We start from the raw sequence: 23,607 nt of genomic DNA, 5'->3' as shown, positions 1-23,607 counted from the left end.
CCTAACCTGGGGATGCGGCAAAGGGACTAAGAACCCCCAGGGAATTTGACCTTGGAGGCCAGTGGGATTTGATTACAGAACTTCCACAGGACTGGGGAAACAGACTCTTGGAGGGAACAAACAAAACCTTGTGCACACCAGGAGCCAGGAGATAGATAGGGCAGCGACCCCACTAGAGACTGAGCCAGACTTGCCTATGAGTGTCCAGGAATCTGTGGTGGAGGCGTGGGTCGACGGTGGCCTACTGCTGGGTCAGAGGCACTGAATACATCAGGGCTGGAATAAGTCATTTTGAAGGAGGTCGCCATTACTGCATCACCCCTACCATAGTTTGGCCTCAGGCCAAACAACAGGGAAGGAACATAGCCTCACCCATCAACAAAAAATTGGATTAAAGATTTACTGAGCATGGCCCCACCCATCAGAACAAGACCAAGATTCCAGCACAGCCAGTCTCTCCCATCAGGAAGCTCCCATAAGCCTCTTACACTTCTCCATCAGAGGGCAGACAGAATGGAAACCACAATTACAGAAAATTAACCAGACTGATCACATGAATCAAACCTTGTCTAACTCAGTGAAACTATGAGCCATGCTGTGTAGCGCCACCCAAGACGTCATGGTGGAGAGGTCTGACAAAACGTGGTCCACTGGAGAAAGGAATGGCACACCACTTCATATTCTTACCTTGAGAACCCCATGAACAGTATGAAAAGGCAAAAGATAGGACACTGAAAGATGAACTCCCCAGGTCGGTAAGTGCCCAATATGCTACTGGAGATCAGTGGAAAATAACTCCAGAAAGAATGAAGGGATGGAGCCAAAGCAAAAACAACACCCAGTTGTGGATGTGACTGCTGAGGGAAGTAAAGTCCGATGCTGTAAAGAACAATATTGCACAGGAACCTGGAATGTTAGGTCCATGAAAGAAAAAGTGAAAGTGAAGTCACTCAGTCGTGTCTGCCCCTTTGCAACCCCATGGACCATAGCCTACCAGGCTTCTCCATCCATGGACTTTTCCAGGCAAGAGTACTGGAGTGGGTTGCCATTTCCTTCTCCAGGGGATCTTCCTGACCCAGGGATTGAACCCAGGTCTCCCGCATTGCAGTCAGACGCTTTACTGTCAGAGCCACCATGAATCAAGGTAAACTGGAAGTGATCAAACAGGAGATGGCAAGAATGGACATCAACATTTTAGGAATCAGTGAACTAAAATGGACTGGAATGGGTGAATTTAACTCGGATGACCATTATATCTACTACTATGGGCAAGAATTCCTTAGAAGAAATGGAGTAGCCCTCAGAGCCAACAAAAGAATCTGAAATGCAGTACTTGGATGTATCTCAGAAATGACAGAATGATCTCTGTTCGTTTCCAAGGCAAACCATTCAATATCACAGTAATCCAAGTCTGTGCCCCAACCACTAATGCCAAAGAAGCTGAAGTTGAACAGTTCTATGATGACCTACACGACGTTGTAGAACTAACACCAAAAAAAGACGTCCTTTTCATCATAGGGGACTGGAATACAAAAATCAGAAGTCAAGAGATAAATGGAGTAGCAGGCAAGTTTGGCCTTCGAGTAAAAAACGCAGCAGGAGAAAGGTTAATGAGTATTAAGTAACATCTTGTTAACAAGTTAACAAGAGCAACAGGAAGAGAGGCACAGAAGGAGGAAGCAGCGGTGCCCGTGGACAAGACAGGGGAGCCCCTGGCGTGGCTGGGGCAGGTCGTGCATGTCGGGGAGACGGAGGGGACAGGACTGAAGTGGGGCGGCAGGGCTTCACCGGGGATGGCCTTGTAACTTGGTCGGGTTTCTTCCTGGTGTGCGGTTTCTGATGGTGAATGAAACTTGTGCTCCATCTGAAGGATTTCCCACACACTTTACACTCCTAAGGTTTCTCCCCAGTGTGATCTTGCTGGTGCTGAACCAGGGTGATTTTCTGATTGAACGCCTTCCCACACTCTTGGCATTCATAAGGTTTCTCCCCAGTGTGGATTCTCTGATGTACTATAAAGTGTGAGCTACAACTGAAGGTTTTCCAACATTCGTTACATTTATACAGCTTTTCCCCAGTGTGGAACCTCTGGTGCTGGAGAAACAGTGAACTTCGGCGGAAAGCCTTGCTGCACTCCTTACATTTGTAAGGTTTCTCCCCGGTGTGGATCCTCTGATGCTGAATCAGGACTGAATTTGAACTGAAGCTTTTCCCACACTCCTTACATTCGTATGGCTTCTCCCCAGTGTGAATTCGCTCATGGATGACGCGGTCATAGTTACACCCAAAAGCCTTCCCACATTCCTTACACTTAAAGGGTTTCTCCCCAGTGTGGATTCACTGATGCTGGATAAGTTTTGAGTTGTACCTGAAGGTTTTCCCACAGTCCTTACATTCATAGGGCTTCTCTCCCCCGTGGAGTTTCTGATGCTGAAGGAGGTGCAAGTTTTGACTGAAGGCTTGTCCACATTCCTGGCAAGGGTACGGTTTCTCCCCAGTGTGGATCTTCTGGTGCCGTGACAGTTTTGAGTTATAACTGAAGGCTTTGCCACATTCTTTGCATTTGTAGGGCCTCTTGTCCATCTGAATTCTCTGATGCTGGTGAAGGTCTGAATGTTGGTTGAAATATCTGCCACACTCACCACAATTATAAAATACCTGTTCTCTAGGGAGGCCCTGCTTAATAATGAGATGCATGCAGATACCACAGCTTCCTTCCAATTGTCTGGCTATCTCTTCTCTTTCAACATTGAAGGATGGATGATCCTGGACTGGCAAATCTGTGAAATCGCCGTTCTTTGAGTATTTTTCCTTCCCTGGGTCAAACAGCTGCAGCTTCTCTAAGCTGTTCTCAAAGAGAGGGTGCCTGGGAACATCCACCAGCAGCACCTCCGTTATCAACTTGTGAGACTCTGGTCCCTTTGAAATGCCCAGCTCTGCAGTCTGCCCTCCGTTCTGTCTTGGTTTCACCACCTAGCATGATGAAAACATTACATGATATCACTGAATCACTCTGCTGTACATCTGAAACACAACACTGTTAATCAACTGTATTCTAATATGAAATAAAAATTTTAAATAAGTAATAAAGACACACAAACACTGAAAGTGAAGGGATGGAAAAAGATAGTCCATGGAAATGGAAATAAAAAGAAAGCTGGAGTAGCAATACTCATACCAGACACAATACAGTTTAAAACAAAGACTATAACAAAAAAAAAGGGTATTATATAATGATAAAGGTATCCAAAAAAAGAAACAAAAGAAAACATAACAGTCATCTAGTTATGCTGAAAGGAGAAAGGGATTAAGCAGTACTATTAATGCCATGACCAGGACATGTGTACTTTTGGAGAGAGACATAGCCTCCTGATGATACCCTGAAGGAAAAGTAAAAATATTGGAGGTAGAGAAAGCAAGCAATGCCATTAGGACAACAAAATCAGTACAGACAGCAAAAACTATTAGTGGAGACAAATGGAAGAAGAAAAAACAGGAATAGGGTGGAGAAAATGCTGAATGGGAAGCAATTAAAAAAGCAGAGGAAGGGAATGACCTGGCAATCCAGTGGTTAGGACTTAGCATTCTCATTTCTGTGGCCCTGGGTTCAATCCCTGGTCGAGAACTAAGATCCCACAAATCACAATGCGTGGCCAAAAGAAAAGAAAGCAGATGGAGCTGAGGGTGAAGAAGAAGATCTTTAAACTGGAGCAAAAAGAGCTGGGTAAGCAGCTCTCACAGCACACAGCATCCAGAGGGCTGGAAGATGCTGTTTGCAACAGCGGATCTCAAGGCCCCCGTCAAGGCAAGAAACTGTTTGAATGCTTTAGAATATCCTGTAATGTTTAAAGAAATGTTTTATATTGCAAGCCTGACTGGGGAAAGGACAGTGTGTAACACTGCAGATCGTGAGGGGTTCATAAAAGGACCGTAATTGCGAAACCTGTGTGCTGTCCAGTGGGAGAGAGACTTAACTGTGGAAGGAAAAAAGACATGGCTGGTTCAGACCCTTCTAAGACTGCAGACGGCCACTGGTGGGGAAAGGGGACCCACACTCTTACCGGTGCGCCACAACAGAGAAGTCATGTTTGCCTTTCCAGGCACCAAGGATCTGCCAAGTGAAACTGCTAGCTTAGTGAAGTGTTTCTGACCTTGACTCACTGTTTAGATCCCATGGAAACAAGAGTTTTGAAGAACACGACCCTTAATAAGAATGATGAATATACGACGGATTTTATACTAGTTTGGTCTATTTTATTTAAGTCTAGCCCAATCTAGTCTAATTTTTAAATGATGAGCAAACGCACTAAGGAGTTGCAACCCAGAATTTTAAAAACACAGTTCAAGATTCTCAAGAACAGAGGTCTTCAAAGTGTGGTCCCAGGACCATCATGGTTTGGGAACTCATTAGAAATGCAGGTTCCCAGGCCCTACCCTAGTCTACCAAACTAGAATTTCTGGAGGTGGCGTCCAGCAGTCTGTGTTTAACAAGCACTGCAAGTGTTTCTGATGCACACTAGGGTTTGACAGCCACTGATCTAGAAACTAAAAGAGGCAGCTGGAGGCTGTGTTTAAAATTGTTATAGGCTGCATTGTCTGATTAGGGCCATCAACCACATGTGGCTATTTAATTAAAATGGAACAAAGTTAAAAAGTCAGTTCCTCAGTTGTATCACCAACATTTCAAATGCTCATGTGGCTAACGGCTCCCATATTGGACAGTGCAGATACATAACATTTCCATCGCTCCAGAAAAGTCCTACTGGACAAAGCTGTTGACAGGCTAAATGGACAATGTGCAGCTGTGGCAAAGCGAGACACTGACAACTGCAGGTGGGCCCCTGGGAAAGCTTTTTATATCAAGGTGGGCTCAAGTGTTGCAGTCAATCTAAAGGCACTAGATGAAGACAGAATAGGGGTGAGTCAGAAAGGGGCACTTGGTTTACAGAGGTTCTGAATAGCATTAGGGATTGAGGGAGTTTAAGAACAGGGGCGACTGAATGAGAAAGACTATCCACCTAATCTGTGGATAGTTCTTTACATTTAACTTCAATTCCCTGGCAGCCCAGTGGTTAGGACTCTGTGCTTCCACTGCAGCAGGGCAGGGGTTCCTCTATTCCCTGGCTGAGGAATGAAGATCCCTCAGCCAAAAGACATAAAAGGAAACCACTCATTCCCAATAAATAAACATGCTTTCCACAAATCAATTGATGTGAAACTTCACATGAATAGAATGAAAGAAAAGAATCATATGACCATCTCAATAGTTAAAGGCTACCCTGAAAGGTCAGTTGGTAAAGAATGTGCCTGCAATGCAAGAGACCCCCGTTCGATTCCTGGGTCGGGAAGATCTCTGGAGAAGAGATAGGCTACCCACTCCAGTATTTTTCCCCTGTGGGCTTCCCACTCCAGGAATTCCCTTGTGGCTCAGCTGGTAAAGACTCCTCCTGCAATGCAGGAGACCTGGGTTCGATCCCTGGGCTGGGAAGATCCCCTGGAGAAGGGAAAGGCTACCCACTCTAGTACTCTGGCCTGGAGAATTTCATGGACTGTATAGTCCATGGGGTTGCAAAGAGTTGACATAACTGAGCGACTTTCACTTTCAATAGGTAAAGGAAAAGAATTTCACAAAATTCAACATTCATTCACCATAAAAACCCTTAACAAATTAGGTAGAGAAGGAACATGGGTTTCCCTTGTAGCTCAGTTGGTAAATCTGCCTGCAATGCAGGAGTTACTAGTTTGATTCTGAGGTTGAGAAGATCCCCTGGAGAAGGAAATGGCAACCCATTCCAGTATTCTAACCCTGGAGAATCTCATGGACAGAGGAGCCAGGCAGGCTATTGTCCAGGGGGTCACAAGAGTTGGACATGACTTAGCAACTAAACCACTGCCACAGGGAAGGAACATATGTCAACATAAAAAAGGCCATAAATGAAACGCCCACAGCTAACATCATACTCAAGAGTGAAAGGTTGAAAGTTTTTCCTTTAAGATTAGGTACAAGAGCGTCCGCTCTCACCACTCCAATGTAACACAGTGCTGAAAATCCTACATAAAGCAAACAGACAAAAAATAAAGAAAAAAGAAAGAAAGAAAAGGTACCAGAATTGGGAAGGAAGAAATACAATTTGTTCTATTTGCAGATAACAAGATTTAAAATATAGAAAATCATTCAGACTCAACAAAAAGAACAGTTAAATCTAATCAGTGAATTCAGTAAAGCTGCAGGATATACAATTCACATATAGAAATCTGAATACTTTCTATACACTAACAATGAGTTTTCTGAGAAATAAAGAAATTGATCCCATTTATAACAGCATTGAAAACACTAAAATACTTAGGAGTAAATTTAACCGAGGGGTTGAAAGATCTCTACTCTGAAAACTACAAGACATGGATGAAAACGACAAAAGAAGACAGAAATAAATGGGAAATATTCCATGTTCGTGAGCTGGGAGAACACTGTTTAAATGTCAGCACTGGACTTCCCTGGCAGTCCACTGGTTAAGAATCCACCTGCCAATGCCAGGAACATGGGTTCAATCCCTGTTCCCGGAAGAGCTCACATGCCTCGGGGCAACTAAGCCTGTCCGCCGCAACGACTAAGCCTGTGCTCCAGCCCCTGTGCTCCGCGACAAGAGAAGCCACTGCAACAGAAAAGCCTTGCGCCACAAGGAGGAGTAGCCTCTGCTCGTTGTAACAGAGAAAACCTGAACACATCAAGGAAGCCCCAGCACAACCATAAATAGATTAATCTTAAAAAAAAAAAAAGTCAATACTGCCGAAAGTCATCTAGAGAGTCAACGCAATCTCTATCAAGATGCCAACGGCATTTGTTTTAACAAAAGTAGAAAAACACTCCCCAAAATAAACAGGGTTTCTTTCAAAAGCTACTTCCTAATTCAGCGTTTAGGAATCTATAAAAAGTACATTCTTCTGCGACAGTTTCTGTCTGACACACACACACACAAACACATACAAAATGTCCTTACAGAAACAAGTTCTCTGTTTTGTATATATTCGTAAGTTAATCAACAGAAGTCTATCTGCACTACTGAAGGTTTGAAATCCTTTAGCTTTACAAAGAAGAATGACAGAAAATGAAAGGTCTGGACAAGTCTTTTCCAGTTTGGGGCTGAAGCTCTATGGAGAAGAGAATGGCAGGTTCTCCTGCTTACCTCTGCAGGTACCTCTCGGGCGCTCTCTCCCGACCAGTGTCCAGGGATCCAGGCGCCCTGGTTCTTCCCCTCGCTCCAGCCAGAAGATCAGATCTGATTTGGGGAATGGAAATGCTGTTGAAGGACACAGAAAAGGAATAGAAAGTTGAGGACGGTCTCCTAGGACCCCTCTCAGTCTACCCTCTGCTTTGCCAGGTGGAAAAAGCAGTGACGTCCCAGGAGACGAAGGGAGGCCAGTGTGGAGAGACTCGGGGGATGAAAGGAGGGCTCAAACTGTTTTGCCTAGGAAGCTTATTCCGGTTCTGAGAGCACAGGAAGTCCACATTGTCACTGGAAGTGTGTACAGAAGGCCTTAGGAGACTCACACAGAGAAGATGGGGCCACAGTCTCCATCAGGGAACTGAAAGAGTGAAGGAACGAATATGGAACCTTCTCAGTGCTCTGACCCCAGGGCAAAGCCCCTCCCAGGAGAATTCCCATGGGGAAAGCAGGAAGACTGGAAGGCAATGGCAACTCACTCCAGTACTCTTGCCTGGAAAATCCCATGGATGGAGGAGCATGGTAGGCTACAGTCCATGGGGTCGCAAAGAGTGGGACATGACTGAGCCACTTTGGCCACACTGCTAAACCTGTGGGATCTAAGTTCCCCAATCAAGGATTGAACCCGCACCCTTGGCAGTGTGGAGTCCTAACCACTGGAGTGCCACAGAATTTCGGGGAAGTCTTGTTTAAAACTGAAATGAACCCAGATCTTTCTCTAGTAGTTAGTTACTCCTGCAACTGAGGATCGGGGAGCTCAGCTCATGGAGCATCAATTCTGGTGGTAATAGAGATCCCAGATACATTATAGAGGAAGCCAGGAGCCCCCAAGGGCAGCAGCTGAGTTTTAGGAAGGAAGGAGGACTCACCCAAGGAAGTTATGTTTGCGTAATTCTCCAGCATCACCTCCCTGTACAGAGCCCTCTGCGCAGAGACCAGGCTGGCCCATTGGCTCTGGGTGAAGTACACAGCCACGTCCTCAAAGGTCACTGGCTCCTGAAACAACAGGCTTCTTCTCAAGCCCTAGCTGGAGGCAAAGGGAGGGGCCTGAACTTCAGGGAGGGCGTGTCCTGGAAAAAAGAGCCACCAAAGAAGAAGCAGAGGACTTGTAGCCATCACTGTAAAGACACATTTAGACAAGAACCACTGCTAGGTGCAAAATCTAGGAGGAAATGTTGATGAGCAGGGTATCTGCATGATTTTAAATGATTCCCAATCAGTTGCAGGGGGAAAAATAATAACTATACAGTGAAGAAATCAGATAACACCTTGACCAGGAAATCTAAAGTTGGCTAGTGTGACTGATGAACTGGATTTCTAATTTTAATTCATTTTAATCTAAATAGGCACCTGTAGCTAGTGGCTCCCTTACTGAAGAGTGGAGAACAGACACTGCTGACCCTGAATGTTAATATTCTGCCTCTACTTCCTCGAGAGTCAGCAGTTGAGAGCACAGCCCTGACCATCTTCCCTCACATTAGGGCTTCCACCCTCCACACCTCTCTAATTACTTATGTACCCTTTGTTCTGTTCTCTTCAATATGCAGATTCTCAACATCCAGCTCCATCTCTCATCATTCTGCTTCATTCCTTTGCTGACACTTCCTCCCTCTCCATTATTAAATTAACAGGGGACTTCCCTCATGGTCCAGTGGTTAAGACTCTGCCTGCTAATGCAGAGGACTGGGGTTCAAGCCCTGGTCCAGAAAGATTTCACATGGCGTGGGGGAACTAACCCCGTACACCACAACTACTGAGCCTGCGCTCTAGAGCCGGTGGCCTGCAACAAGAGAAGCCACGACAATTAGGAGCCCACACCACCAGAGAGCAGCCCCCGCCCCTACAACTAGGGAGAGCCCGTGTGCAGCAGCGAAGACCCAGCAAAGCCAAAATAAGACAGATACATTTTTAAAGAATCAGTGGGGCTGCTGATTCCCCTACATGGGAAGTAGGTTTCAGAGGCAGCACAGATTTCATGGCAAACAGCAGAGACTTTAGAGCTGTGGTTCTCAGTGGGGGGCAATTGTGCCCAGCAGGGAATATGTGGCAATGTCTGGAGCCGGTTTTCGTTTTCGTTTTCGTTGCCACAACCTCCGGGGGGTCGTGATGCTACTGGCACCTAGTGGTTAGAGGCCACGGATGCATGTTACTTAACAGCCTACAGTACACAGGAGGGTCCCCCACAACAAAGGATTACCTGGCCTGAAACATCAACAGTGCTAAGGTTGACAAGCCCAGCTCTACAGTCATACTCCCTAGGTTCAAATTCCACCACTATAGCCATTAGCTGTACAAACTTAGATGAGACACTTAAGTTTTTGTGCCTCAATTTCTTCATCTAAAAAACTCTGATACTAGCAATACCAAGCTGATGAGGCTCTTGTAAGGATGGAATGAATTAGTATGTGTAAAGCAAACATCACCTGGCACATGATAATATATAAATCTCAGCACTTATTACAACAACAGATGAGATTGGGGGAACTTCCTAGATGATTCCAAATAGCAAATGTTTCTCATAAGAGATTGTAGCAAAGACTGACAGTTATTAATATATCTATCCATCCATCTATCTCACTTCTAAGAGGTTTCTAAAAGAGAACAGCTGAGAGGTTTGCATTTTTAGCATCTCCTCTTCTAGGTGGAATGCAGATGAATGCTGGAGATCAAGCAGCCGCCTTAGACTAAGTAACCTTGGGCAGGAGAGCCAGTGCTAGGATGGTGGAGCAGAAAGATAGAAAGAACCTGGATGTGTGATGGTAGTGGAGCCATCACACTCACCCTAGACTGCCTCTCCCAGACTTCTCTGGTGTGAGAGAGAGGCTTTTTCCCTGTTTAAGCCACTGTCACTTGGGGTTTGTTTGGCCCCACCACAGAGATCTTAGATCTTAGATCTTAGATCAGAGATCTTAGATCTTAGATCTTAGTTCCCTGACCAGGGATTAAACCCACACCCACTGCAGTGGAGGCCCAGAGTCTTAACCACTGGACTGCCAGGGAATTCCTCAGTTGGGGGGTTTCTTAGTGGAACATAATCCCCCATGACTACCATACTTTAGGCAAAGCCCCTGGAGAGAAAAGACTGACCCCAAAGATGTTAAAATTTTTCCTAACATGGAACTGATGTTGGCTTAAGTGCTGAAACAGAAGTGGATGGTCCAAGGTCCAGAAAAATGAACCAAATACACACTGCTCTTAAGTTTCTGGGATGGAGCTTTCTCATTTTATGATACATCCATTACATGACACACCAGCTTTCTCATTGCATGGTCTAGGACTCTGGAGAGAAATTCACTGAAATCATCCTCCATCAGTAAGAAAACTTGAGAGGGAAAATGTCCTTTAATGCTGCATGAATTTGTGCCAACAATGAATACAGCCTTTCAACACAGATTAAGCTGCAGTTTTTGCAGTGGACTTAGAGGCACTGGCTTCAGCGCCAAACTCAGCACTCGTCCAAGAATTCACCTCTCTCATCAATCCACACCCTCCAATGCTCCCATTTTGGGTTTCATTGCACCCTGACTCTGTGGTCTGCAGAGCAAACTCCTCCTGTGGGCATGTCTGTTTAATCTCAGGAGGTGGCCTTCCTCTGTGTATTGCCACACAGACTAGTGCTCCCCAAATTTTAACTTGCCCATTAATTCCCCAGATACTGTACAAATGTAGATTCTGATTCAGTAGATGAGGTTCTGCCTTTCTAATGAGCCCCCTGGTCAGGCCAAACCTGTTCATCTGTGCAGCATCCTCGCGGTCTGCCTGGATGTAGATTCTCACTTTCTAGAATTTCTAGGCTGGTGCTTCCCTCTTTTCACACCTGATCCTTCCAAATTTATTCTAGTCTCCCTCATTAACTCCCCTAACAAACTCCTTTGCCATACTCTTTGATGGATGCAAAGCTAAGCACAGGACTGGCCAAGGCATGTCCTGTAATGCCCTTTCATATCTGTTCTGAATGTGGAAAGCTGGAAAAAAAACTCAGCTCACCTGGGACAATGTCTGGAGAATGGCTGATGACTCCTGGCTTCATGCACTGCCCTTTCTGTTTGGAAAAGCAAAAACCTGGAGAGCTAAGCGGAGGAAGAACCACAGTGAGACTAACCCTATCTTGTTTCTCACACTTGCCACCTCTTCCTCCCTCAGTCTCCTCACCACTACCCTAGGAAAGATATTCTCAGAACACTCTGGATGTTCTCATTGCACCCCTGACAGCGATGCACTGCGCGCTGCCACTGCTCCTTTGTACACTCTACAAATTTGCCTGATGAGGCCAGAAATTCCTAGAAAGAATCTCTGAAGCAAGAGTCAAGGACTGCAGAACATCTGACTTTTAAGAAAATCCCTGGCCCACTTTGAATGCATTACTACGTAGTCTGCACTGAATGCTTCTATTGACCATGGTTGGCAAAGATCCCAAACAAGCTTTTGCAGAGAAAGTAGGGTAATACAGGCCTCTGGATCTCTGCAAGGGCTGCAGAACAAAATGCAAGCGGAGTTCTGGCCCCGGGAGGAAAGGGTAAAACAAACAACTTCCTAGTTGGGCGATGAGAACCGAAGCCCGCATCCGGATGTGAACACTCCACCCTGGGAAACAGGCGACTCCAAACGTGACTGGTCCCTACCCTGAGTACCGCGAGTCAGAGGAAGGAGGTCGGGCCGGCCCTTCAGGGCAGAAAGATCGATTGCTCCTCTCCAGCAGAGGGCTGTGCTCAGGCTCGGGGAGCTTCAGAGGCCTCTGCTCGGCAAGCTCCAGGATGAGGACTGCGCCACCCGGGAACAGGATCGCGGAATTCCCGGCAACTCGGCGAGCGCGAGTGCCAGCACCGAACGTAGCTAAGGCGGAAGCGCTCCCAACTGGCGCTCTCGGTGCCTCTCTAGGAAGCCCGGAGGCTGGCCTTTCTCCATGGTTCCCCCGCAAGCCAGATACCGGATGACTGGGCGCGCATTAGCTGGTATCTGTGGCTGCTTACGCCAAGTTGACACTTCGTCAAGGACAGAGATTCTACATTATACTTGTGATGCTTTAAGTTATGGCGCTAACACTTGCTGTGTGTGCTCAGTCGCTCTGCTGCTGCTGCTAAGTCGCTTCAGTCGTGTCCGACTCTGTGCGACCCCAGAGATGGCAGCCCACCAGGCTCCCCCGTCCCTGGGATTCTCCAGGCAAGAACACTGGAGTGGGTTGCCATTTCCCTCTCCAATGCATGAAAGTGAAAAGTGAAAGGGAAGTCGCTCAGTCGTGTCCGACCCTCCGTGACTCCATGGACTGCAGCCCACCAGGCTCCTCCGTCCATGGGACTCTCCAGGCAAGAGTACCGGAGTGGGGTGCCATCGCCTTCTCAGTCTTGCCCAACTCTTTGGGACCCCACGGCCTGTAGCCCGCCAGGCTCCTCTGTCCATGCGGATTCTCCAGGCAAGAATACTGGAGTGGGTTGCCAAGCCTTCCTCCAGGGGATCTTCCTAATCCAAGGATCGAGCACACAATCTTCTACGCTGCAGGCGGATTCTTACCGTCTGAGCCACCAGGGAAGCCCCACACTTGCTAGCAGCAACTTAACCTCATGAGTATAGCCTGTCTCCCCTGCTTAGTGGCTGATGGCCTGGACTGTGACCTAAAATCATGAAATCTGAGATCTGACTAGGTTCGAATTGTCTTCACTGTATGGCTTTGGCAAATTACTAAACTCTTCCTCAGTTTCTCAATTGAGAATGGAAATAGTTTCAAACTCATAAATTCAACAGATTAACTGACTCAATTCATAAACTGCAAATTATCACAGAGATACAGGGTGTAATACTATGACTTAAGAAATACGTATTTGGTATTCGCATCCAGTTCTTGACACAAGAAGCTTCTAAAATTCTTGGGGAGTCTCCAGGGTGGTAGGACTGTCCTTTTTGACTGAGATGACTGGTGGCTAGGGTCTCCTAACTTCAAGATGGGGATGGGGCGGGGAGGGAGGGGGTGCTACTCAGCAGAGGAACCACAACTTCATAGTCATCCATCGTGGGTGACCTGGTCACCACCACCACCACCTCCCAACCTGCCTGGAGCAGAAGAGCTGGGGATCTAACTAATCACCAATAGCAAATGATTCAATCAAACATGCCTACCTAATGATATTTCATAAAAACTCTAGAAAGGGAAGGCAGTTCCCAGGATGAACATAAAGATGCTGGGAGGGTAGCAAGCTAGACAGGGCGTGTAAGTTGTGTGCCCCTTCCCTCATACCTTAACTCATGCATTTCCATTTGGCTGTTCCGAGTTACCTTTTGTGACAGGCCTGTAACAAATGTTCCCAAGTTCCTTCTCCAGATCTTCTGGAACCAAGGATAGAACCTGCAGGGATAGTCTCCTGCTTGGCAGACAGAGTCTTTTAACACTGAGCCACCTGGGAAGCCTGCAACATGCCTTAGTTCTATTAACAAGAGTCAGTCATGGGAAGTCCAATTACAGCTGCACCCTGAGAAGTGCAAGAGGCCTGAGAGCCTTGCAATCAGCACTTGAAGTCAAGGCAAACCCCTCTGGGGCTTCCCTCGTGGGTCAGCTGTAAAGAATCCAACTGCAATGCAGAAGAGGCAGAAGACACCATGGGTTCAATCCCTGGGTCAGTTAGGATCCCCTGAAGGAGGGTATGGGAACCCACTCCAGAGAAGCCTGGCAGGTTACAGTCCATGGGATCACAGTCAGACACGACTCAAGTGAATGACGATGCACACACCCGTTCACCTGTGTGGTCTGTGGCTCACCTGGGCAGTTTCTATCTGATGTGCTCCAAGTAAAAATTCTTAAGGGGGAAATAACTACTTTAAGACAAGCAAAGTGAAAACTGAAAGTGATGTTGCTTAGCTGTGTCCCACTCTTTGTGACCCCGTGGACTGTAACCTATCAGGCTCCTCCAACCATGGGATTTTCCAGGCAAGAATGCTGGAGTGGGTTGCCATTTCCTTCTCCAGGGATCTTCCCGGGCCAGGATTGAACCTGGGTCTCCTGCACTGCAGGCAGACATTTTACCAACTGAGACACCAGGAAGCCCAAAATATACATGTCCATACAACCCATGGAATTCTCCAGGCCACAACACTGGAGTGGGTAGCCTATTCCTTCTCCAGCAGATCTTCCCAACCCAGGATCGAACTAGAGTCTCCTGCATTGCAGATGGATTCTTTACCAACTGAGCTATTAGGGAAGATTTCAGACAAAAAGGCATTCAGAAATTTTTATCATCATGAATGCCAACTAGAATATGCAGTTCTAGGAATACTAGAAGATGCAGCTCATGAACCTCAATACAATTTCACCAGTGCCACTTTGGGCTTTGGACCTTTAGAGTAAAGAGTACTGCCAAACTTGAAACCACCTGACCTTCCCAACTCTTCCTGTCCCATGTTTCAGTTCGTTCAACAGGACACAATGTAAATTTTAGACATCACTCTATTTAAAAAGCACTCTATGGCTTTCTACACACTATCCTCCCACCACAGAGCTAACACCTGGCTTCCCAGTCCTGTGGTCTCTGGCAAGTCTTCTACATGCCTGAGATTCATACCTCCCTTCCCCCACACCATATTCTGGGTGGAAGCTGAAGATTCCACTTTAGACAACCCCCCTTGTCCTTGTTAGGACAAGTAACCCAAAATTGCCTGTATTTCCTCTATCACAGCAACTATTACACTGTATCAGTTGCCTATTAATGCCACTAAACAAAAATGAGAAATGACTGGGAACTGGTAACTAAGTAATCAACCTATCAAAATGTAGTATTTGTTTACCTACAGTGTATTTTTGTAAGAAAATTTACTCTTGAGCATCAGAAGCATCTGGGATTTTAGTTATTTATGAGATGTGTATTTGTACAAGCAAAGAAAATTAACCCAGTGGTCTAATTATCATGATTTCCCTTAAGAACATTACTTTGTGTGATGACTTGATAGTATCTGAGTCTGGACAGAGTGGGACTCAGGAATTCCTTTTCCAATGAGGACAGTAACAATCCTACCATCAATCTGCCTCATAAACCCAGCCCAGGCAAAAAGACTTTAATCCACAGATTAAATAATTTGCCAGCACATCAAAAAGAACTTTTATTCTGATTTGAATAGCCTCTTATGCACTCATGCTTTCTTGCCAGATGCCTTTGGAGCAGGTGCTTTCTGGGATGGAGCTTTCTGACCCTTCTGAGTTTTAGGAGGAGGTGCTGCCTTCTGGCCTGCAGCTTTCTGGGCAGGAACCTTCTGGGCTGGAGCCTTCTTACCCTCAGTGGTCATCTTTTTTGCTGGAACCTTGGCAGCAGCAGCAGCTACTGCAGCTGCCCCCTTAGCAGCAAGGGCTTTCTTGGGAGAAGCTTTCAGGAGAGCTGCCTTTTGAAGTTTCTTAACTTCAATCTTGATTAGTCTGTTCCTCTGAAAAATTTCAATAAAAATGTTCATTATATATGCACACAAAACTCTGACCCATCCTATATGTATGGATATGTAAATAGGTACAGGAGACCACCATTATAACATCTAACACTTCTATGATGTTAACTTTGTGGTCTAGAAACTTAGGCAAACATAATTACCAGACAAATAAATTCAGGGCTGGAATACAACCATCACAAAAACTTACCATTTTCCTTGCCTTCATGACTTTGTAACGATCAAAATCTGTCATCTTGGCTTTCTGTGTTATTGAAAAAAAAAAAAAAAAAAAAACAACTCTGTCAAACCACCTTCTAATTCCCCAAAATCAGAACATGTCCAACTTCAAATAACTCAAATCATTACCTTTTCTCTGGCTTCAATCTTCTTGGCCCACCTTGTGGCTGCCCACTTTGCATTGATATCTGCCTTCTCCCAGGCTTTCCGGACATACTTCTGGCGGGCACTGGAAAGAGCCAAGAACAAAGATTTAAGAAATCAGCTCTGAGGTCACACAGATTCAAGGACAGCTTTTCATCCTCCGAAAAAGCACAAGTTAAAAAAGCACAAGAAAAATGCCACAAGAACCCTTGTTTTTTCTACTGCCAGTTATTGTGTCTCCACAGAAAACAGCACAAGGCACAATGTTATCTTCTGCTTGTTCCAACAGTGTCCACTAAGCCAAGATGTCTTACATCCTCAAAACACAATTTAATAAAAATATGTGAACCACTCCACTTTTTGGGCTTAAAAATCACCTCCAACAATGTGCATATATGACCCAAATAGTGGATGAGTAGAAAGCAATTGGAGAAGGCAATGGCAACCCACTCCAGAACTCTTGCCTGGAAAATCCCATGGGCGGAGAAGCCTGGTAGGCTGCAGTCCATGGGGTTGCGAAGAGTCGGACATGACTGAACAACTTCACTTTCACTTTTCACTTTCATTGGAGAAGGAAATGGCAACCCACTCCAGTGTTCTTGCCTGGAGAATCCCAGGGACGGGGGAGCCTGGTGGGCTGCCGTCCATCTCTGGGGTCGCATAGAGTTGGATACGACTGAAGCGACTTAGCAGCAGCAGCAGCAGAAAGCAATTTCCTTTTCATAAAGAATAACGTGAAGTGAAGTGAAGTTGCTCAGTCGTGTCCGACTCTTTGCGACCTCATGGACTGTAGCCTACCAGGCTCCTCTGTCCATGGGATTTTCCAGGCAAGAGTACTGGAATGGATTGCCATTTCCTTCTCCAGGGGATCTTCCTGACCCAGGGATCAAACCCAGGTCTCCCGCATTGTAGACCAGATGCTTTACCGTCTGAGCCATAACGTAGTTGTCCCTTATGCCGTGTTTTATTCTGTACAGTAATGCCTAAAGATTTGCGTTCAAATGCCATAAAATGGAATTGTAACCACTTTGGTATTTGTTTCAAACATCAAAATCCAGTATGCTTAGAAAGTAAACCAGTCATAGCACAGGTTACATTGCAAGCAATCGTCACCACACAGCAACACATCAGTTTTTAACTTCTGTAACCTACATCAAGCCAAGAATCACAGAATGGCTGCCTTAATTGCTCATGAATAGCCAGGAAGAGAACCTCTTTGGTGGCTGTCATAAGGAGATGATGTTATGTTAAATATTAGCTGACACATATGAAAAGTTCAACTAATGATGGTTTTTTTTTGTTCTAAAGCTAAAATTGACTAACACATGTTCAGGAAACTACATATACAGAAAGTTCTTTGTTGTGCAAATCCTGAAAGAAAGGGGTACAAGAGGAAAAGAATGGGAAATCCGGACAAAGGGAAAGCCAGAGAACCACCGGATCGCAGGGCATTTTAGAAGTAAATGTCTACTTTTACAATGCAACTCTCTCTTCTAAATGGCTCTCACTTTCCCACTGCTTACTATATTCTCAAGAGGAAAACGAAATAACCAACAACATTTTTAAATGAAATTAAGCAAACTTTTACTAGTATTAACAAAACTATGGGAAGGGTGATAGTTGGATAGTGACCTGTGTGGGAACTTGAGGATGAAGTCAGTGAGCTGCATGCATTTGAAAGGCATAGCTTGTCTCCTTACTTGAGTGCAAGGTCCATCCACCAAAGCCTAGAAGACATAAGATCAAGGATCTCAGTATAAAAATGTAACAGCATTCAAAATGCAGATATCCTGCATAGTATTAGTCTTTTCAGAATCATCAAATTCTTATATTTAAATGCTTTCTTAAAGGTTAAAAAGAGTTAGCAGTGATAGTTAAGCATAGAACCCAACACATAGTTTTGTCTTTAATACTTCCATTTCCCACAAAAAAACTATCTGCTCAATCCCTTAGTTTGTGGTGCTCAAATAGTGACAACAGGAAACAAGGGCTTTCTATGTGAAAGAAAAGGCTTTCTATGGCTTTGTTCCAAACTCGCTTTGAACATAATAAGTGATTTACATCTCGCCCATGTTTTAGCCCACCTTTAGTTTAAAACTGCCTAGTTTAGAAGTACTACTCAAACCCAGGAATAACAGGTCAATTCAAGCCTCTGCTCTGTAACCCCTATTTGCGCTGGCTGTTTAAGTAAAACTACCACCCACAGTACTCCTAGCTTAAGAGGGCCGCTGAAACCATTACCATTGTCGTCTACACTGCCACGTAAAGCCGTGACACTTTTCCTTACACTTACCCTGTTCTGATCAATAACATCTACAATCGCGACCAGCTTCCCGGCATGAGGCCCAAAGGAGACGTAGGCCACCCGGCCAACCTCTACGAAGCGCCTGAACACCTAAAATTGGGAGGCGGGGGGAGAGAACAGCGAGACCGATTAAAAATACGATCCAGTTTGCCAGTCTTTGCAATTTAAAGATAGTGCGGCTAAAAACAGGAAAAAAGAATGTTGAGGAGAACACGCCGAAGTGCCATGGAACAACCAGGATGGACGAAATCCACAGAGGAAACGGTAGCAAGTCAGTCTCCCGCTGGCCTCCCCGTCTACGAAGCCAGCACGGCCAGACCACCATGCCCTGTCCTGCTTCGGCCCCGGCGGGCGGGCTAGGCGACTGGCCGCCGCAACGATACAGCGGAGGCGGCCAGAGCGCGCACGCGTGGCCCAGCGAGCGCCCGGCCTGCCGGGCTCTCCACGCGCTCCTCGGACGCGCATCCTGAAAGCTCCCAACTCTTGTGTCTTGCCCACCCGGGGAACCTCACTGCACTATACCTAAGATCCACTGAGCGCCGCTGCTCGCCTCCGGCCCCCAGCCCAGGCAAAGCTGGAGCGGCATAGGGGTCAGACATGGAGCGCGCGCCGGCGATACTCACCATGTCGGCGGCGTTCGGCGAGAAGGAAGAAGGCCCGCCCAACCCTGCGCCTGTGTAGAAGGCCGCCCCGCCCCGGTAGTGAAAAAGTCGCCGACGTGGGCACCGATTGGTTGGGACGTAAGCACGTATGCGCACACATGCTCACTGGGAAAACATGGCGGAGTCTGCTGGAGCTCTGCTATGCTTTCGCGGTTGGGTTTCGAGGGCTTGGCTGAGTCGACACCGCGCGTGAGCAGCTGTCTCTTAAGACTTAAAGGTGCAGAAGAGCACAGAAACTGTGCTTTCTTTTGTGACTGTTTGCAGTCCTTTTGACTTCATCTTTTAACATTCTTCCATCTTTTCTTCACTAGTCTAAATGTTGCTGATGTCTTAGTACAATTTTTTTCTCTCCGTAAGTGACCCCATTAATTTTATTAACCTTTCTTCTTAAAAGAATTCAGACTTTACAGAAAAGTTACAAAACAAGTATAAGTAATTCCCGTTTTCATTTCGAGTTCCCAAATGTTAACATTTTTCTATTGCTTAATAATTTTTTTGACCCATTTGAGAGGAAACTGCAGACATGATGTTCCTTTACACTTAAATGTGATGTTTCCTAGAAACAAGGGCATGACTTTACATAATCAGTACAATACTCAAATTCAGTAAGTTAATAATAGTCATATATCTGTATAATAGTCACATATACATGTGTATGCATATATATATATACACACACACTTATATATACACATGTATGTATATATGTATGATTTTGGCTGTGCCTCAAGCCTTGCAGGATCCTAGTTCCCAGACCAAGTGTCCAGACTCTTGACCTAGAGTGAAAGCCCAGAATCCTCACCACTGGATCACCAGGGAATTCCCACGTAATTTATTAATTTGCACTCCTTATTTAACTATTAGCAATTGTTCCATTTATGTTATTCCCAGCAAATGAAAAAAGCCTTCCGGGCCTATGATCTTGTGAAGGGTTACAACCTGCATTTAGTTATGTCTGGTCTTTTAAAATCTGTAATAAACCTACCCTTGTTCATATTACTGACATTTAAAAATACAGGCTAGTTGTTTCATAGGTCTCAAGTATATGCTCTGTAATTTCATTTATAGAAAAATCAAATCAGGCAAACTAATCTACGTTAGTAGTCACTTTTACCCCTGGTGCAGGAAGCAGTGGCTTGGAGGGGGAAGCGGAGTTTTTGAGCTGTTGGTGAGTTTCTTCATCTGGGTGTTGGTTACACGAGTGTGTTCATCTTGTGAACATTCAAATCTCTGCCTTTATTTGTGCATTTCTTTCCCCCAAACACATTTCCTAGCTCTACAACCAGAGAATCTTGATCAGCAGGTCTGCAGAGGAGCAAAAATTTGCATTTAATAAACAAGCTCCCCAAGTCGTTCACTGAATACTTTGGGAAAGATTTTGGGATTCCCCAGTTATTTTTCTAGAGTTCACTAAATGATTATGTCACACTTGTTTGAAGTACTCCATAAGTCCATTTTTCACCACATAGTTCTGGGGTCTCCAATTCCCTGTAACCAAGACCCACAGCAGGAGGGGAGCAGTTATCTTCCCCGAAACTGGTCCCTGGTGCTAAAAAGATGGGACCGCTGACCCAATCTACAGAATAAGGTCCTAACTCCCCAGCAATTCAAGACCTCCATAGTCTAATCCCAACCCCTTTCTAGGTTGTTTCCTGTCTGGGCATTCTGCCTCCTTTATCCCTAATATCGCAATAGGTACAAGTTTCGGGACTTTTCATGTAATCAGCCTCCTCTTACTAGAATGTGCTCCCCATCTTTCTCTTTGAAAAATGACAACGCTTCCTTGAAGCATTTTAAGACGCCTTCCCAAGCAGCCCCAGGCAGTTTTCAGGTTTTTCAAAGCGCCATTAAAATGCAAGATAACTCTCCAAGCAAGCCTTTTCTGTCTCGCGACGTCAGGTTCGTCCAGGAATGAGCAAGAGCATTTCATACAGTTACACCCTTGAAACAAGGGAAAAGAAAACGCATGCTCCCAGGTCTGGTTGGCTGGTTACGTCCCTTCCGGGCCATCTAACCGGCTCGTCCAATCACCAGGAGGAAGGGCAACTCGAGGACGATGCCAGGATCCAAGATGGTGTCCTGGCCCCATACGGTAGTTTTCTCAGCCTCTCCCTGCGGGGCCACGCCCCTGCCGTACGCCGTTCCTACTCGTCCAATCACTGAGAGGAAAGGCGAATGAAAGCCGGCGCCAGCGGGAAACATGGTGGCTGCATAGCATGGTAGAGGTCAGGTGTTTAGTGAGCGTGAAGTGTCTTGGAAACTATGTTTCCTTTTAAGCCGCGCGCCCTAGTCCCTATTTGTGACAAGAAGTGAATGTTAAAGGCGAGGCGGCGCCCTGCTTCGGGTTTCAGTTTGAGGCTGAGAGCAGAGGATTACGCTGGTCCTGGATCCAGGCCACGGATTGCGGGGGTGGGCAGCAGCGTGTCCCCTTCCCCCCAGTTTCCACAATACCCGCGAATGTCAGAGTGGCCAGAGCTGTCTACCTGTACAGCTTCGAGTAAATGTGTCTCGAGTTTTTTATTCCCCTCAGTCATGAGGGATGGAAGCATCAGTTTAGAAGAGGAAGTGTTTGGGACTAAAAAGAGAAAAAGAAAATCTAAGCCTGTTCCAAGAAGTGAAGTAAAAGCCACCGAGTACCGTGACAACCTTGTTCCTGTACCCTTTCTGGGATATGAACTCATCCCAATTATAATGAAACTGGCATGGTAGACAGTATGCTTACCTGGCATATTATATTTAGGGATGAAAAATGCATACTACAGTCAAGTGAAAAAACTATACCACCTAACAGTTGAGAATTATGTCGTATTTGGTGTCTTTTCTGAGGACTTAAGATTGGAAGATAGCCTCTCAGATCTCTCTGAGGGACTACTGAGGAGGTAAGGGAGGAGCCAGGATACACAGTTTTATAAAAACACCTGTGAAGTTCATGAATTTAGTGCTTTTTTTATGTGTGGGAAAATGCAAGAGTGTGGGCTCTTTGAAATTATCTCTTTGATAATGGGCTCCCATCGTGTCTCAGACCATGGAGAATCTGCCTGCAATGTGGGAGACCGGGTTCAATCCTTGGGTTGGAAAGATCCTCTGGAGAAGGGAATGGCACCCCTGTCTAGTATTCTTACCTGGAAAATTCTGTGGGTAGAGGAACCTGGTGGGCTGCAAGTCCATGGGACCGCAAAGAGTTGGACATGACTGAGCAATAGTTTAGCTATTATAGCTACAGTGTATTATAGCTGTAGTCCTTCTAGGGCTGTCTAGAAACAATATGCTGTTCTTTTTTCCGTTGTGATTCCCCTCTGGGTGCATAGTTGGGGTAGTTACAGTAATTGATGGCTGCAACATCCTTTGTTACTGATATGGCAGCATTTTTCATTCACACAACTGTTTAAAATTTTTTCCTGTTTGAACCCTGGAAGCTGAACAAGACAGGGTCCAAGCCCCATCAACCTAAGACCACCAGGAATAAACCTGTAGTACAACAAAGCCAGATCTCTTGATAAAATTATAATGAAGGACACTGCACACCAGAGATGTTATGGGACATATAACTGAATGAAAGAATGAGGTAGGGTTATAGGATTGTGGGGACATGAAGTTAGATGAAGTACAAATGAAATATTGCTTTGACAAAGCAGAGCAGAATTTTCTAAAGTGAAAATATCAGCCCTAAGACAACAAAACGGATCCATGATCCTATTTTTATTAAAATGTTGTCCAGAAACACCGTTTCTGAAGCTTTATCCCTGGAAAATAAATTGAAATGGTTTCATTCGTACTGATAAAATATAAAGCACAAGATTTTCCAGATGCTTTGATTTTAGACAACCAAGTTTCTCAATGAGTAAGAAAGCAGTAGTCACTTAAAGAAGAAAGTTAACATGACTCTTCACAGATGTGGCATTCATTGGCAGAAATACTGTTTTCCTATTTACTTGTATCTGATTTTCCTGCACAATGAATAGTCATGCAGATTTTACTTTCTGAAACAGCTAATTTTTAATTAACAGAAATGTTGATGGTATACAGGAAGATTTCCTGAGGGTTTCATCCATGGGGAAGTTTTAAATCTTTTCTGTTGCAAAGCAGGAGGTAAACTCACAAACCACAGGAAGTTACACATCCATGGATGAATAAAATGTCCATCATGAGGAGGACATTGGCCTATTAAATCACAAGAACCTAAGTAGTATCAGATGAAGCTTACTTACTAACCCAGTGGTTCCTCACTTCTGACTTCCAGTTCACAAAGAAGCTAACAGGCTCTGAAGTGGGTCAGGACTCTTGGGATGTAATGCCCAGTTTGGTTTTGTTTTTTAGTACTACAAGTTCCTCCAATACTCCAATGTCTGGATGGAGTATTTTTGGTCTGTCTGTTCTGTTTAACAACCAAGGAGGTAGTATTGGTTTCTGTGCCAATACAGACTGGCCCAGTGTCCAGAAATTACTTGGGAAAAGATGGTGATTGATCAAGGGGATTGGCATTTGCAAACTATTATGCATAGAATGGATAAATAATAAGCACCTACTGTATAGCACAGGGAGCTACATTCAGCATCCTGTGGTAAGCTATAATCTATAATGACATATATATTCTTTCATTTATACTATATTTTAGTATAGTTTATATATATATGTC

The 23,607-nt window shown here is 45.2% G+C and overlaps 2 protein-coding genes across 2 annotated transcripts; both read right to left on the bottom strand.

The window, feature by feature from the left end:
- Nucleotides 1-1,580: 1,580 nt before the first annotated feature.
- ZNF619 (zinc finger protein 619) lies at nucleotides 1,581-11,253 on the bottom strand. The gene is given in 5 exon segments (XM_068982821.1): nucleotides 1,581-2,947; nucleotides 2,949-2,973; nucleotides 7,185-7,298; nucleotides 10,475-10,477; nucleotides 11,211-11,253. Coding segments are annotated over 5 exon segments (1,500 nt in total). The 3' UTR covers nucleotides 1,581-1,632.
- Nucleotides 11,254-15,286: 4,033 nt separating this feature from the next.
- RPL14 (ribosomal protein L14) lies at nucleotides 15,287-19,031 on the bottom strand. The gene is made up of 6 exons (XM_068982670.1): nucleotides 18,933-19,031; nucleotides 18,298-18,399; nucleotides 17,637-17,731; nucleotides 15,990-16,089; nucleotides 15,832-15,885; nucleotides 15,287-15,623 (listed from the first exon to the last, which is right to left on the bottom strand). The coding sequence occupies exons 1-6, from the start codon at nucleotides 18,933-18,935 to the stop codon at nucleotides 15,336-15,338; spliced, it is 642 nt and encodes a 213-aa protein (XP_068838771.1). The 5' UTR covers nucleotides 18,936-19,031; the 3' UTR covers nucleotides 15,287-15,335.
- Nucleotides 19,032-23,607: the final 4,576 nt, after the last annotated feature.

This window comes from Capricornis sumatraensis, chromosome 10 (assembly GCF_032405125.1).
Source record: "Capricornis sumatraensis isolate serow.1 chromosome 10, serow.2, whole genome shotgun sequence".
Lineage (NCBI taxonomy): Eukaryota > Metazoa > Chordata > Mammalia > Artiodactyla > Bovidae > Capricornis > Capricornis sumatraensis.
This window is presented reverse-complemented; position numbering and strand designations above follow the sequence as displayed.